Below are 16,415 nucleotides of genomic sequence, written 5' to 3'. Positions count from 1 at the left end.
TCTCAGACTGATGGTTTACTTGTGGCTCCTACAGTATCTAAAAGCAGAACACCCCTCGTCTGTCAAACCAGCTTCCAGAGACAGACACTCTCTCTACTTTTAAGATTAGACTTATAACTTTAGCATATAGTTAGGGCTCCTCTCAGTTACACTGCAGTAGGTCTAGGCTGCTGGGGGATCCCCATGATGCATTGAGTTTTACGTCTTCAGTTACCCTTCTCACTCACATTTTTGGTTTGTTAACATGTGTTAACCTCTCTGCCTTTAATCATTAGTTAATGTTAATCTCTGTCCCCCTTTCCAGAGCATGTCTTTGTCCTGTGTTCCTCCCCTCACCCCCAACTGGTGGTAGCAGATGGGCGCTCCTCCCTCAGCCTGGTTCTGCTGGAGGTTTCTTCCTGTTAAAAGGGAGTTTTTCCTTCCCGCTATCGCCAAAGCACTTGCTCATAGGAGGTTATAATATTGTTGGGGGTTTTCTCTGTATTATTGTAGGGTCTTTACCTTAAAATATAAAGCGCTTTGAGGAAACTGCTGTTGTGATTTAGCGCTAAATAAACAAAACTGAATTTAACTGAATGGCTGAAACGGTGTATGTAAAGAAACTTTTAAACATTCTAAACAATGAATGAATGTTTACATGTTGTAAATAACACTAAATGGACCACATTCATTAAATGTGCTTTACAAGCTACTTTACACGCAAACGGCAGCAAGCAATCTCTCAAGGTGACCGTTTGACCATCAGTTCAGAATCTTTTTCCATGAGGATCAAAGCACCACCAACTGAGTTTTTATTGAAAATGATTCATTTATTTATTTTGGCCTGAAAACATGACACTGGAAAAGTCAAAGAAATTCCCGTACATAAATTTTGCATCTGCTAACTAACAACCCCTGCAATCATCGTGCTATGTAACTAAAACATATATGCCCACTGGTTTGATGGAAAACCCTTCAGTATTTCCAAAAGGTATGCCAGCTCATCATCAAACTACTCAAATATCATTACATGGTTGAAGAGTCAGTCACAAAAATGTGTTTGTACTCATAAAACGAACCACGAAGAAGCAAATACAACTCAAGTCTGTTAATTTGTCCGTCAGTGTGGTATCAGCAGAGAGAGTATAAACGCTTGGTCCTTGGTGTGTGTGTGTATACGAGGTGGAAAAGTGTGTCTTCAATCAGACTCTTCCTCGGAGCTTGCAGGTGTTGACACCGCCTCTTCTTCTTCCTCATCGTCTGATTCCTGTTTAGAAAAAAGAAAGAAGAACTCAGTGTTTACAATCATGTCAGAACATGAAGGAGTGCTTTAGTCTAAATGAAGCAGTTTCACTATGTTTACATCAACAATTTCCATTGATTTAATGCGCAACGCTCAAGTTCTCTGATTGCTCTCTGCATCTGTGTTATCGAGAAGCGAATAAAGCACATTTCTTTACAGTTAACTCAAACTGCAGGCAAAATCTCAACTAAACAGGAAAAAGCAAGTCATCAAACACTGCCTCGTAGCTCTATCGCAAATATATTCTAACAGAAACTGCAAATATACACAGACATGTTCAAGAAAATTCTTAGTCTCCTCATTACTGTTTTCTTTGCATTTGGTTAAAAATGCAATATAGTGATACACAAGATAACAGGAGCTTTCATTCTCACACTCATTAGCTCTCTATTGCCTTCCCTCTCTCCTACCTGCCATCTTTTTAGTAAGCGGGGTGCTTCAGTTCCAGGTTTTCCCTGATACACTTCGTCCCGCAGCTGTCCCTCAATCAGCTAACGGGATTTAAAGGTTTCTCCTCCTGAAGAAAATGTCTACTTCTCACTGAGCAGCCATCAGTGTTTTGACTTTTAGCTAGATCAAACATTTCCATCGCATTGTGGTTTCTGATTAGGTAAAAGAAACTAAAAGTCATCCTACATCATTCAATAAGAGTCTGAGTCTGTTCTGTCTGATGACGGCATTTACAGTCACTGGATTTACCTTCTTCCTCTTGGACTTGCTCTTGTGGTCAGAGTCTGATGAACTCTCCTCGCTGGTCTCGATGAACTCTCGGCTCTTAAAGCTGTCGTTTCCTCCCCGCTCCTTGTCCTTGTCTGCTCCGGCAGACTTCCTTTTCTTATCGTCCTTTTTGCCTCCAGACTTTTTACTCTCCCTAATGGGTGAAAAGTGGAAGAAAATATAACAAATTTAGCCATTTTTCTGCATCAAGACTTCAAAAAAAAACCAAAAAAACCAAAGAGTTGACTTATTTTGTTGCAGGCCTTACTTCCTGGGGCTGGAAGTTGCTCCTCCGCTCTCTTTGTATTCTTTCTTTGCTTTATCGTACTGTTTTTTCGCCTCGCCTGCCTTTGCTTCCCACTCCTACAGAAAACATTCTTTAGAGGTTTCTCTACACATTTATTCTGGTTAATTAACATACTTAAGTGGACAATAGATGCATTTTATTCGTGTGTATTTTTTTTTAAGTTAAAAAACCAAAACTAAAGCAATTTCTCTTAACCCTCACCTGCTTCTCATCTTTGCTCAGCTGTCTCCACATCTCTCCCGCTTTCTTAGAGATCTCTGTGATGGAGATGCCGGGGTTGTCCGACTTGATTCGCTCACGGCTGGAGTTGAGCCAAAGCATATACGCACTCATTGGTCTCTTGGGTCCGCCAGCATCCTTCTGCTTCTTCTGCTCACATTGAAGATAAAAAGGAATTGAGTAAAGAAATGATTGAAACTGCACACCTTTATGTACAGTGGTGGCTTATTTTAGCCCTTCTCTCGCCTCTTTTCGTGGCTTTCTCTCTTTTTTCTCCTTCACCACTTTGGCTTTTTTGGCCTTTTTCTTCTTTGCACTCTCATCTTCGCTCTCCTCTCCTCCTTCACTGCTCTCGCTTGCTGAGGCATTGCTGTCATACCTGATTGAAGACAAGGAGATGCCAGTAGTGTTAATAAGTGTTAATAAGCTATCATATCATCCAACTACGTTTTAGGAGAGTCACGTACTCTTCTGCAATCTCTTCATCTTCCTCTCCAGGGTTGAAAGACTCATCTGAAGAGAAACAAGAAAGAAAGAAAAAAATATCACTATCCAACGTTCCCCATCTTCTGAGTATGCTCGCTATCCTGTCATATAGGCAGTCATTACTCACCACTTTCACCGTCTGATTCGTCGCTGTCGTTGCCCTCCTCCCTGATCTTGCCCTCAGCCTTCATCCTTTCCAAGTAAGCATCGTGTTGGTCATCATCTGAGTCGCTGTATTCATCAATCTTGCCCTTCATGCCCTGGAAATACACTACAGGGTCAAAAAACAAAACAAACAGACAAAAAACAAAAAACACAGTACCCACGAGCCTCTATCTACTCTGAGATAAAGTTAGCCACCTTTTCCTTATTGCTTAGTTCATTAGCAAAAAACAGAAAAGAAAGAAACATCCCACTAGGCATTACAGATATTGCAACTGCTGTTTTTTTCCAGCATGTTTAAAACCGCCAAATATTTAATGTACAGTGCTATTAAATCAGCCCGACACATGACTGCAACTTAACACATCACTTCGGCCCTTTTTGCTAAATAAATAACTTAATTATCAGAAGTAATTTCAGCTGATCGCATTTCTGTCACAAAGAGAATATAATGCAGGTTTAAAGGTTTAATCTGAGGGGGCAGCTAGCTTATTAAGAACAGGAAATGGGAAGAAAAACATTTTTCCTACGGAAAATTTTTAGCTTTTATGCCAACTTTTTTTCATTTCCTCTCTAGTTCTGCTGTTTTTACTGTTGTTATTGCACATTTCATGGTTTAAAACATGAATGTAGATTTTGGTTTGGAAAAATGAAGCCGCTGCAGAAGTGCCTAGAAACCTGCATTATTTGTGATGGCCACCAGAGGGCAATAGCTGTGGGGGGGAAGCGCACACATACAATAAAGATTTGAGATCCTATAGCAGCCTATGTGAAAACAGCTTTTTGACTCAACCTTTGAACACATTTTGCGAAATCTTCTTCACACCGTAGAAAATTGTGTTTAAAAATACCCTTAAATAGAAAAAAAAAGCAGTGTGTTTTTGAAGGTGTGGCTACCTTGTGACTAGCAGGTCTCTGCTGTACAAGAGTCAAATGCCTCTTTTCCACTAGTAGCAACGCGTAGTACCGGACGCGTTGCTATAATGACCATCATACTGCGATGGCACTCAACTGTAATGGGAAAAAACCCCACCAAAACAGAGTAGAGTGGAGTCAAGTCGGTACTTGTGGAAAAAAGGCACACAGTGTCACAAAGATCCACCACAAAATGCCCAGCTTTAAGATGTGACTTCAGAAAATAATGGGTGATGTCATGGTGGCCATGCTCATCTTATCTAGAATTTTAGGTGGTTCAGGGCTTTTTTGGTCCATTTCTGAGGTCTTCAAACTTCTGGATGGACAAAAATTTAGTTTGCCAGGACATGGAAAGGGTTAACATGAGCCAAAACCATTGGACACTGTGATTCTAATCAATTAAATGACTCATGTTTGCATATAAAGTGAAGTATAAGACCACACAAAATCTTAGCTTAGCATCTTCTTCTTTAGCTTGAGGCTCGCTATGCTGTAATGCCATCCTGGAAATAAAATTCAAACTATTTTCTTCTTCTCCATCTGCACGCATCCAAGTCCACCAATCGACAGACAAACAGGGAGGCTGCTACTTGAACACCAACAAGAATTAGAGAGGAGCTCCATTAATTTTCATTGACCTCTGCTGACCCCATCACCACAGAAACAGATGGGATGGCCTCGTTGAAAGAAGCTCATATATGTCAAAGACCATTGTAGGTAATGCAATCAGCGTCGCCTTTGTAAGGCAGCAGTCTTGATGACAACTGTACTCCGTGTTAAAGCACACCAAAAGCCCCCAGGCCACACATTAGTCAGCACAATGCAAACACACACACACAGAACGCGCGCACACACACACCAACCCAAAGAGGTATTGGTCAGCGCTCCCTCACCTCCATGTCCCATGATTAGTCATAAATCACTCAAAATATCTCAGGTTCAACAGCAATCATATTGGTAATGTCAAACCAAATCAAGATCATTGGACGCCATCCTCAGAACACGCACACACATACCAGCAGCACGCCATGCAAGCAGGAAATCACTCCAGACCAATAAAATCAAGTGCCTAATCCACACGTGACGCCCATGACCATACCCACCTTCTTCTACAGGTGTACAAGGACAAACACAAAGGAGAAGGGCAACAAGCATCAATATCGGGGATAGAAATATGATCAAACTTAATGTACAAACTGAGAGGTGTTTCAGTGACTTGTGCATTACCTCTTTGAAACCTCTGTTCTTGATGTTGAGCTTCTTAGCATTAACAAAGTCAAAAAGTTTGCCGTACTCCTCTCTAGAAGGGAAAGAGACAAAGTAGGAGTTATTTATTTTAAATTAATCAGAATGGCTTAACAATATGATCAAAAACCAAATGTCTCACAAGCCTCAATTCAGCATCTAAAACTGCAGAGCTTCCCCTGCCCTGCAATGGGATGGCTCTGAAGCTGAACGTCCTTAAAATAAAAGAACTCATAATGGACTTCAGGAGGCACAGACAGGTCCACTCCCCTCTGATTATAAATGGAGAACGGGTGGAATTTGTCTCCACCTTTAGGTTTATGGGCACTCACGCCAATCTTATCTGGACCCACAACACAAACGCGGTGGTAAAGAAGGCCCAACAGCGGTCCTGAGGAAGAATAACCTGGACCAGAAGCTGCTGCAAATTTTCTGAATTTCATAAGTCATGTTGTTTAGACCCTGTGGCAAAAGCAGCACCCACTGTGTTAACCTTTCCAATCTGCTCCCATATGAGAAATGCATTATCACCAATTTAAATGTGAAAACGGTTCCTTCTCTGAAGTTCGATTCTCATTTGAATATACTACTGTCAAAATCAAGCCTCAGCTGTCCACATGCAATCTTGAAACATTAACATGCTTTTACAACATATTGTCTCGTTTTGATTACGGCAATGCAATGCACATGTCTCCATTTCTCGACTACAGCTGGAGTAAAATGCTCTCGCTTGATTTTTTAAATCAGGTTAAAGCAAGTAAGAGCACATAAGCCCAATTTCAGCTTCCCTTCACTGGCTTCCAGGTCATTTACAAATCGATTTCAAAACCCTTTCATTTGTTTTTAAGTCTCTTAATGGTGGTGCCCCATCGTTTCTTTTTCTGATCCAGCCAAATGTCACACTGCTTCTCTCAGGTCAGTAGACCAGCAAACCTGTGGTTTGCCATTGCACATCAAGCAGGCTCCTTTTCTTGTTGTTTTTAAATCCCTTAAAAGCACACTTTTACTCCCTGGCTTTGAACCCAGTGTGAGATGTTGACTGTGATTTTAAGTTATATTTTATGTACTCCTTTATTGTTTCACTTCTACAGCTCTTTTGTGTTTGGTGTCTGTTACCTTTTGGCCTGTGCTTTATTTCCTTTATTTATGGTTTTATTTTTCAGCACAATGGTAACCTCTGTTGTTGTTTATAAAAGTGACATTATAAATATGTAGTATGGCAAGTTGTGCTGATGGACAACGATGTCGATGATGGCTCAGCTGTCTCCATTGGTCAATTATGATATAGGTTCAGATGCCAAAATATGGAGACCCTTGTCCACCATTAATGCATTCAATTAAGATATTTCTTACTATGATATTCATAATAACATGAATCTGTCTCAATCCATCTCAATATTGCTTCATATTTCATCTCCACATATACTCATTTGTAAGACATTTCACTGGCGATCCCACATGGGGACAATCAGACCATGGCAATCACCCAACCCTAGAGTCATCCATAGGAAATGCTCATCCTCCTCCATATTTTGGCACATGAACCTATATCATAACTGAGCTCCTGTCTGAGCAGTACAGTGCTGGCAAAAGCTATAAACAAAATAAAAACATGGTATTAGCAAGATCTAAATTTATGAACAACATCCTTGCTTCAGAATCTGAAATTACCTACTGTCCTTCTTTTGATGGGAATATAACCCTCCGTGTAGGCACTTAACTTAGGTTCCAGCAGCTTCATGTTAAGCTTGAGTTTTGTAGTATATGGCACAAAATGAAATGAAAGTCTGACAACTCTAATGCAGATGATGACTTTTAGTGCTTGGAAGGATCATGTTACATTAGTGGCGATAAGATGGAGATGCTGAATCAGCAGAGTGGTCAATGCAAACAGCCAGAAACCAAAATGGATTTACTCTCATCCTCTAAAGTGAGTTATTAGAAGAAGAAAAAAAACCCACACAATGTGAACGAGTGTGCCAGAGTGAAAATCATGCCCAGACTTGTATATGAATGAATATTCCCCCAGCATGAAACACATATCCAGGATACCTTTGTGTTTTTATGATAGGTCTGCTCCTGTTAACAAAACCTCTCAATGCTCACCTCTCAATGCTGCTAAAAGTGTACTGGTTCCCTTGCTTGGTCTCAATCTCAAAGTCAAAAGAACGTGTTGTGGTGGTGCCTCTGGCAAAGTTGACACAAGAGATCTCTTCAAAGCGCAAGTGAACAGGGGGCTTGTGGACGTAGATGAAACCCCTTTCCAAAGGATAGAGGAGGCCTGAGGATGCCTTGTAGGAGCAGGTGATGCACTGGGCTCCTGAGTGTCTGAGGAGGAAGACATCAACGCCCAAAGAGTGACACAGTTATACTTAATTTTGCAAAAGAAAAAAAACAAACAGTGTTTTTGAAAAACAGAAGTATATGAGATGCCTACCCTTGGAAGTTTCCAGGTACTGTGATTTTACGGTTGACCAAGGCCTTCATCACCCTGCTCACCATCTCATAAAGAGATCCTGACATGAACTTACTGAGTTTACCCTCAAAACGACGCTCCACATCTTCTCTGTGACACACATGGGAAAGAACAAAGTTTAAAACCTTAAAATTAAGTTTTGAGAGTTTCTAAATGATGCAAAGAACTGTTTCTACTGACACTACTGACTCAGACCCTTGGTTCCCCCTAGTGGACACACACTTTACAACATTATTCTTCAGTCAAAATTAGCTGAAGCCAATCTAGGTCTAGATGCACTCACTCGCTCATGTTGAGGGTTAGGCTAATATCTTCTTCCTTGGAGAAGAGCAGAATGAGAAAGTGATAACGTGTCTGCCCCTGCTTGATAGGAGGATCCAGACTGATCTATAAAGAAAACAAAAACGCCACAAAGAGAAAGCAGGTCAGAAAATGGGAGCATTAAATGCTAACACTGTCAACAATAAAAGTCACACAGAAAAGTTCACATACCACAAAGAACATCTGCCTCTGATCCTTGTGTGGCAGCAGGAAAAGACGGAGGACGGTGGTGTAGGGAATCTTGTAGTCGAACGTTTTACCGTGCAGGTGAAGAAATGTCGGGTAGATACGGATGTCATATCTGAAGAAAGGAAAGTTAACTGGTTAACTCCTAATGTGAATAACTAACTAATGTGAATCATATAGTGAGTTCATAAGTGTGACTTCATGAAAGTGCAAGGTTTATGCACGCTTTATCCAAATATACAAAGGCCATTTTATTATTAGGTATATCAGCCTAACTGCTTGTTAACTCCAATATCTGAACAGCCAATCACCTGGCAGCAACTCAATGTACTTCTGCATGTAGACAATGTCAAGATGACCTGCTGAAGGTCAACGGTAAAAAAAAACAACAACAATTCCCTGGTGTGGTTGGTCTCAATTTCTGCTGCGACATTTGGGCGGTATGGTCAAAATTTGGTGTAAACAACCTTTAAGAATGGATCCAGTCTGCCAGTTCAGGCTAGTGGTAGTGTAACAGTACGGGAATGTTTTCTTTGTACAATTTGGCTCCCTTAGTATCAAGTACGTTCAATATAGTGATAAACTGGCCAATTTTTTGGTTTAAAATCAAATCAGAAAATCGGTAGGTGACTGGATTTGGGTGCTCAAATGTCAATCTTTTACCTTCCTCTGGGTGTAAGACACTGCAGCTCTTTGAAGATACACACAGCGTCTCCTGTAGCTTGGATCACATCAGCCTTAGATAACACATTCTGGGCAAATGCCTGAATGAAAACACACAGTTTTAGAACTACTGTAAACAAAAACAAAGAAAAGCATAAAGAAACCAAACAAACAAAAAAGCAGAAGTAAAGCATCCTTTGTCACCTCCACGGGGTCTTGCCGTTCATCAGACTGACTGGGTGGGACGTAGAATCGGACCTCCATAAGGGAGACTTCTGTGTCGTCATTCTGGTGAAACTCCAGAGTGACTTCGTTCTTCCCTGTGGCACACTGGGAAACGTTGGACAGTGGGACCTCAAACGCTGTGTTGTCATTGACTTCGAAGGATAACAGTGGCCCTGTGAAAGGCAGAAACAAGACAGTTAGGAGAGAAACAACTGACCTCATCTTCAGAGCTCTCTGAGTTGATGTTAAACAGCAAACTAATCTTAAATTGACTGTTGATTTTCACCTCACTTATCATCATCAATATTTCAGACATTATTAGTGCAGTGATTCTGAAAAATTTACCTGAAAACTTGGCCGTTCCCCAGTTCCAGCCCTTCACACACATGTCCTTCTCTGTCAGCTCCACCTTGTAGTTGGCCTTGAAAAACTCTGAAATCTTCTCAAAGTCCTGGTGGGGTGAGCAGAAAGAATAACAGTGGGAAAAAAGGTTGACAGAAGAGAAAGAGGTGAAAACAAAAGGAAGAGAAAGCCTCAAAGTTAGCAATGCCGTCAAAGCACTGGCTCCACATGGGTCAAAGCTTATAAAAACACCACCTAAGAAGAAGGAGGAATGGGATAATTAATCACAACGCAATTGTAACTATGTCCGCCGTTTGGGCCTCTTGGGAACACAGGAGATGAATGTAATCCATCCACCCTCTCTGTCTTCTTTCCCTCTACACCACCACTGACAATCAGCCTGTTTATTTATCCTGCAGGACCCCTTACAACTGGAAAGAAATCACACAGAGCGACAAACACATGGTCAATCACACACTCTCTCTCTCCCACACACACACACACACACACACACACACACACACACACGGAGTCCCAGTAGTGCAAACACATGTGGAAGTGATTGTGGTGTGTGAGTGTGTGTAAGGTAGAATGAGACTCTGTGGGAAACCGAATTTACGCACCTGGATATCTGCCTGTCCATGAGGTTATTACAGCCAATTAGAGCCCAGAGATTCAGAATTGTGTGTTTGTGTGTGTGTGCGTTGAAGTTCATCAGCATGTTTGTTGACCAGCATTAAGGCATTTTTTAGATAGGAGAGCAGGCGCAAGCAGATGTGTAAATTCATAAAATCAGAGTTTGTGCAAGTTCTCATCTCCTCGATGAAGCTTTGGCAGATTTGTTACTGCCCAGCTCATGAAGTTATAATAAACACAGACCACCAAAAGACAGACACACACACACACACACTCACCCAACATGACCACCCTGTCTGCCTTTTATTAGTACATTTTAAATCCCTGCTTTTCCAAAAGCCTTCATCCACTTTGTTAAAAGATTACTTTCATTATGTCAGTTGGATATTTGCTTTATACAGTTTACTAAGACTAGGCTTAAAAAATAAGTACGGGAAAAAAATTAGAGTTAACCGAAACTATTTCAAACAATGTATTACAGAACTAAGTAAAATAAAATAAAAATGTAGAGCTAAATCTCTTTAATTTGACTCCGTCATTGTGGTCAAATCTTTCATCATGGCCAGTCTGATGAGGTGGTTTGGTGGTTATGTTTATTGAGACTGGGATGTCTACATGACTGTGAGTCAAGTGTTTGTATTGCAACTCCTGTTCTCAACTTCTCCCTGGGAAAAAATGAAAAAAAAAAAAAGTAAAAACATACCCATAGTAGTAATAATGATTATGATTATGATTATAATAATAATAATAATTATAATAATAATAATAATTAAGATATCTTTAGTGTAAAATCTAAACAAGCAAACTCTGGAAACAAAGACTAAACTGAGTAAAAAGTGAAAATTACAACTATTATATAAGAATCCCCCCCTTGCCATTTTCTTCATTTAAAATCTTTTCATAAGGAGCTCTTGTACAGCTGTCAAGCAGCTGTATAAAGTACTGTCAACATCTGGACTGAAACCTCAAATACTTGAAACAACCACTCAAACAAGATTATTTTAAACGGAAAAGAAAAAGTGAGCTTTCAATTAGGACCGAACCTAACAATTATTTTATCATTGATTCCTGGAACAATAAGGATTAGGGCCGCCCTCCAAAAACATTGTACCAACTAATCAGTTGATGACAAGAGTCTTGTTTTTGTTCGGTTGTGCACAGTCAAGTCCACCACAGGAAGTGGCTACAGAAAGACATCGACTGTTCATCGATGCAGTTACAGGCGGGATGTCGAGGCTTCTTTTGAGGAGGTAAAAGACACTCAAGAATGTCCAAACTCTGCAGGCATCATTTGTCAACATTAAACACGGTTTATCTAACATTAGACAGTCAGCATCTTGCTTCTCTAACATCAGACACAAAGTTTCCTCATGAAGCACAGAGCGAGCGCTCTGTTTTTTTAAAGGCTTGCTACTATCTTACTTTTATGTGCTATGCAATGTTGCCCTGCATTAACAATGTTACTTAAAAGATTTTCAGCCCTGAAACGATTTTGACATAATCAAAAACAACATAGATTGAAACGAATAAATTAATGTCAAACAGCAAGACCTTTACTATTATAGTCTGTTTAAAAGGTTTAAACTTAAAACATTTGTATTTGATTTGGATCTTTGTGTTTGATTTGGCACAGACTTTGCCAAAATCAACTAGCCTTGCAATCCCCCTACGATTGGTTTTACATGCATTTATAAATACATGTTTTTAAGCACGTGTGGCTCAATCATGTTTATATGTAGGCACCATCAAAGGCCAATTTTAAGCCAGGAAAAATCCTGTAGGAGGTACAAAGACTAAGCAACTCATTATTTGAACTAACAGCTGGCAGAAAAACCTTTGGGCAGTGCTAGTTTACGCTATAAAATCTCAAAAAGCTGCAAAACAACAACATAAATACTGAGGTGTTGTCTTGCTCTATCCTAACACACAAACAAGCTGCGTTAAAACAATACTGAGCTGTGATTTAAACGATTAACTACCTATGAATTGTTTCTGTTACCTGTCAAACTATTTCAACTTTACATGCAGGGTGGAAGCCTTTAGTACCTGACAGTTTGACGCATGAGGCCTAAACACTTTTGAACCCCAATAGTAAAATGCATCCACAGTGGGCTGCTGCATACATTCAACACCACACTCGCAATGTCAGCAACAGCGTTATGGGCCAGCTGCACTCTAAACATGTGAGTGACATGAACATAAGTGAAATCCATGCTTTTCTACACCTTCTGCTCCTCCACATGACAGTTACAGGTCAGCTATATAACAGACTATCTGGCAGAGATTCACCATCTTGCTCAAGAATGCTTCACAGGGACAAATGAATCAAAGAGTCTGCTCCGCACGCCAGCAGCTAAACCTCCAGCCAATTCTCGATTACCGACACTAACCGTGGGATAATAAACAATGACATCACGGCCTGCGCTCCAGGTTGAGAGGATCCATCTTGAAAAAAAATACGCTGATTAACCCCAGGAGACAGCCGCAGACTCCAGGTTAATACTCGCTCCTCCATCTCAGAGTTGTACTTGTGTGTTGACATTCCCCACACACTCAGAGCAGCAGGGAAAAGGCAGAGCAGGGGAAAAAAATGGAGTGATAAAAAACAAACACGACCACAATTTTTTCTTGTCTGTTTTCTGAGCCAAATTGTTTCAGTGGATTGATATAAACACTGACTCACATGAGCCGATGATTACACTGTTTATGGAACACACATGCTCGTTTCCCTCATTAATCCCATTAGGAGCTTCGGGGAGAAGAGCAGATTCATTCGCATACTTCTGACACACACGCACCCTCAAGTGGTGGCATTTTCGCAAGATGGTAGTGTTTTTCCTGAGGAAATGTCAGACAGGGAATGGAAGTTGTTTATCAGAGGTCCCCTTGCTTGGGTTACATCCCTGGCTATAAACACAGCGCTGAATAAACCAGCAGTGTGTGTCACTCTGAAATATTCCACTGCTGCCTTGTTCTCCTCCAAGTAAGGTAACAATTATTTCCCAGAAACGGAGAGAAAAGATTTAGATCCCAGGAAAAAAAAAAAAAAAAAAAAAGGAAGAGAGAGACAAACTTCAGAGACTGATCAGAACCACACACACACTTACCCAAATCTACAAAACAACCTGGAGGCATGCAATGTGCATCCAGAACTCACCGTGTCCCTGAAGCCATCATATTTGTAGACGTGTCCCGTGCTGGTGCCAAGTTTGATGCCATGGCCTAAGCACACCCGCCTCCACTGGGCCAAATTGAGCTCGCTGGCAGGGATGCTATCCACCTTCCCCGTCTTGCTGCTCTTATAAACCACATTCTGCTTGCTGAAACGCAGCCGTCCGTCATTCTGCAGCGAGATATTGAAAAATGAAAAACTCAAATATTTTATACATAAACTAAAAAACACTGGTTACAGCTTTCCAAATGGGAGCTTGCTCACATCATAACATTTATTTTTTAAGTTTGATGATTAGTTTAGATTTAGATTAATTTACAAAACCAAAATCCAGATCTTCTTATTGTTTCCGTACTCGTGGGCATGGATACCCTCTTTACAATAGTGATTTTACAAGAAAAAAAAAAAAAAGAAGAGTAAATGTCTTTTCAGCAAAACAAAAATTCCACAGCTGAGCCGATGACAGTTTCATTTTTTTTCACACTCATGGCTAAGAGTCAATGCTAACAGCATTTAAAGGCATCTTATTTTTACTAGGTTGTGTAATGATACAATAATACAGTGCCATAGAAAATAATTTTCCCTGTTTCTGACTTCTTAGTATTTTGTCACATGTTTCAGATCACCAAATTGTAACATAAGATAAAAAAAAAACATAACCCAAGGAAAGACAAAATGCAATTTTTAAAATGATGATTTTAATTATTAAGAAAAACAAACAAAAAACTAAAATATCCAAACATATCTGGCACATCGTAAATCATGAATTAACTGCGATTAACCACATTTTTTGGAGAGCTGAGTTCAATGCCACACCAAGGCCTGATTACTGCCAGACCTGTTTACTTAAGAAATCACTTAAATAAAACCTGTCTGACAAATCGTAGTTGCCTAAAAGATCCAAAAAGCAACACATCATGCTACAGTGAACAGATGAGAAACGAAGTAACTGACATCTATAAGTCTGAAAAGGCTTATGAAGTCATTTTAAGGCTTTGGGACTCCAGTGAATTACAGTGAGAGCCATTATCTACAAATGGAGAAAATCTGGAACAGTGTTGAACCTTCCCAGGTGTGGTTGGACTATAAAAATTACTCCTAAAGTGCATCAATGACCCATCTAGTAGGTCACAAAAGAACACCCAGAGCATCATCTAAAGAATTGCAGGCCTCACTTGGCTCAGTTAAGGTCAGAATTCATGACTGAACAATAAAAAAAGAAAAGAAAAAAAGAGACAAAAATGGCATCCTTGGGAGAGTTACAGGGTGAAAACCACTGCTGACCAAAAAGAAAACGAAGGCTCCTCTCACGTTCGCCAAAAACATCTTGATAATCCCCCAAGACTTTTAGGAAAATATTCGGTGGATTGACCACACAAAGGCTACCCTTTTTCACTTTTTACCAGAGACTCCTTAAGGAGAATGCCCATCTAAAACAGCACATTTGTGACTGAAAACCTTCCAGTGTGGCAGATAAAACAATACTGCACAATTATTGCTCCCAAGCAGGGCACAACCAGTTATTAGGTTTAGGAGGTAATTGAACCAGGGCCAGGCAGGTTTGGGTGGCTTTGTTTCCCTTAATAAATGAAATCCTCATTTTAAAAACTGCATTTTATTTTAAATTTACTCAGGTTATCTTTCTCTAATATTGACATCTGTTTGAAGATTTGAAAAATCTGAGTGACACAAATAGGCAAAAAACAAAACAAAAGAAATCAGAACTGCAATTAAGAGCACAGGAGCTGATGTTTGTCTGCGATGCCACTTCAAAAGAGACTGTAATGAAGACCTGAAAGAATTTGAGAGCAGAGCTGCTGGGTGAAGATACTTACCCAGGAGCCTTTAACCTCCTGGTAGATCTCGTTGAACTCCAGTGTGTCTCCCATTTTGGCTACAGGCGATGACTGATGCTCTACAGACAGACAGAGACGGAAGAAACGGCACTAAATACAACCAAACATCTACAACGAGGCTTATGTCACGCCTGGCTTTAAAACCATTCCCAGATTGTGGCAAGGTGGGGTCTGCATTTTGTTGTTGCTCCTCACGGTGGGAAAGTAGTGTGGTGTTGATGAAAACATGAGCAAGCACGCAGCGACTGAGCCAAAACACCCGAGAGGCAGAAAGCAGCCATCCTGTGAGTGTGCAAACGGTAAAAGCAGCTTCGTGTTGAATTTGGGTCTTTTCGTGTTATTTAATATTTCCGTTTATTAGTGTTTAAAAAACTGAGTGAAGTTCTGAGCCAGCTAACAGCTAACTATGAACAATTAAAAGAAAGCTCTGCCCGGCGAAAGTTTACGAATATCGTTATCTTATGGCGTGAATGTGTCAGCGACAGTTGGGTCTTTGTGTTTCTCGAAGCAACCCTTAACTATCATCCATGCTGCGCCACTAACAATAGCTAGGCTAACTTCAACTGCACAGGGTACGCTTCTTTTATACAACGATGTGGGACAGTTTCCAACTGAATCCTCAAATTGAATACGGCACGCGCTAGAACGCCGCCCGCTCGGGCTGGTCCTAAGTTAAAATCCAGCGCTCCATCAGCACTAGGCCGGTAAAAAGAAATCATGTAAATATTTGGGGTTATTGTAACAAACGACGTCACTCAAAGTAATTAATTGTGCGCCACGCACTCCCTCGTTGCTTATACATATCAAAAAATTAATTTCTATAGAAGCGAGAATGCAGAGTTTAAAAAAAATCAGGTCTTACTGTGACAGTGCTCAGCAGCTTCGCCTGTTTTCCCGCGTGTAGCATCGGGAGCTAGTCACAGGAAACACTCATACGGTGGCTCGTATTTGCTTCCGGTTTTGAGACGTTACCCCCTTCTTCCTTTGAATCACTGAGGTGTTTGGTGGGTAGTAAATTACAAGGATTTGAAGTGGTTTGAAAGCTGAGGTCTGTGTGAAACTTGGACAATAAAACAAAAAAGCCCAAAAACATTTTGTTACGGAGTCTGCGCAGGACAGAATGCGTTGCAGTAACCGCTCATCACCACTGGGTGGCACAGAGCACAGGTAATGAAGCTAGTATGGCAGCCTTTACTTAGTGCCAA

At 40.6% G+C, this 16,415-nt stretch overlaps 1 protein-coding gene across 1 annotated transcript; it reads right to left on the bottom strand.

Annotated features, from left to right (window-relative positions):
• Positions 1-788: 788 nt before the first annotated feature.
• Positions 789-16,152, bottom strand: ssrp1a (structure specific recognition protein 1a). The gene is made up of 18 exons (XM_026142522.2): positions 16,073-16,152; positions 15,190-15,269; positions 13,340-13,525; positions 9,550-9,655; positions 9,184-9,377; positions 8,980-9,080; positions 8,302-8,431; positions 8,093-8,196; positions 7,771-7,899; positions 7,440-7,661; positions 5,316-5,388; positions 3,139-3,271; positions 2,993-3,038; positions 2,772-2,904; positions 2,508-2,675; positions 2,268-2,362; positions 1,982-2,153; positions 789-1,246 (listed from the first exon to the last, which is right to left on the bottom strand). The coding sequence occupies exons 2-18, from the start codon at positions 15,241-15,243 to the stop codon at positions 1,178-1,180; spliced, it is 2,115 nt and encodes a 704-aa protein (XP_025998307.1). The 5' UTR covers positions 15,244-15,269; positions 16,073-16,152; the 3' UTR covers positions 789-1,177.
• Between the last annotated feature and the right edge of the window lie 263 nt (positions 16,153-16,415).

This window comes from Astatotilapia calliptera, chromosome 2, assembly GCF_964374335.1.
Source record: "Astatotilapia calliptera chromosome 2, fAstCal68.1, whole genome shotgun sequence".
Classification (NCBI taxonomy): Eukaryota; Metazoa; Chordata; class Actinopteri; order Cichliformes; family Cichlidae; genus Astatotilapia; species Astatotilapia calliptera.
This window is presented reverse-complemented; position numbering and strand designations above follow the sequence as displayed.

Bases quoted from the DNA above. Each gene is read 5' to 3' on its own strand.
- ssrp1a (XM_026142522.2), bottom strand. From the start codon at position 15,243: ATGGGAGACACACTGGAGTTCAACGAGATCTACCAGGAGGTTAAAGGC. The intron at 2,676-2,771 runs GCGAGAGAAGGG...CAATGTGAGCAG, and splicing joins AGAGAAAGCCACGAAAAGAG to AAGAAGCAGAAGGATGCTGG. The intron at 2,154-2,267 runs GTAAGGCCTGCA...TTCACCCATTAG, and splicing joins GCAACTTCCAGCCCCAGGAA to GGAGAGTAAAAAGTCTGGAG.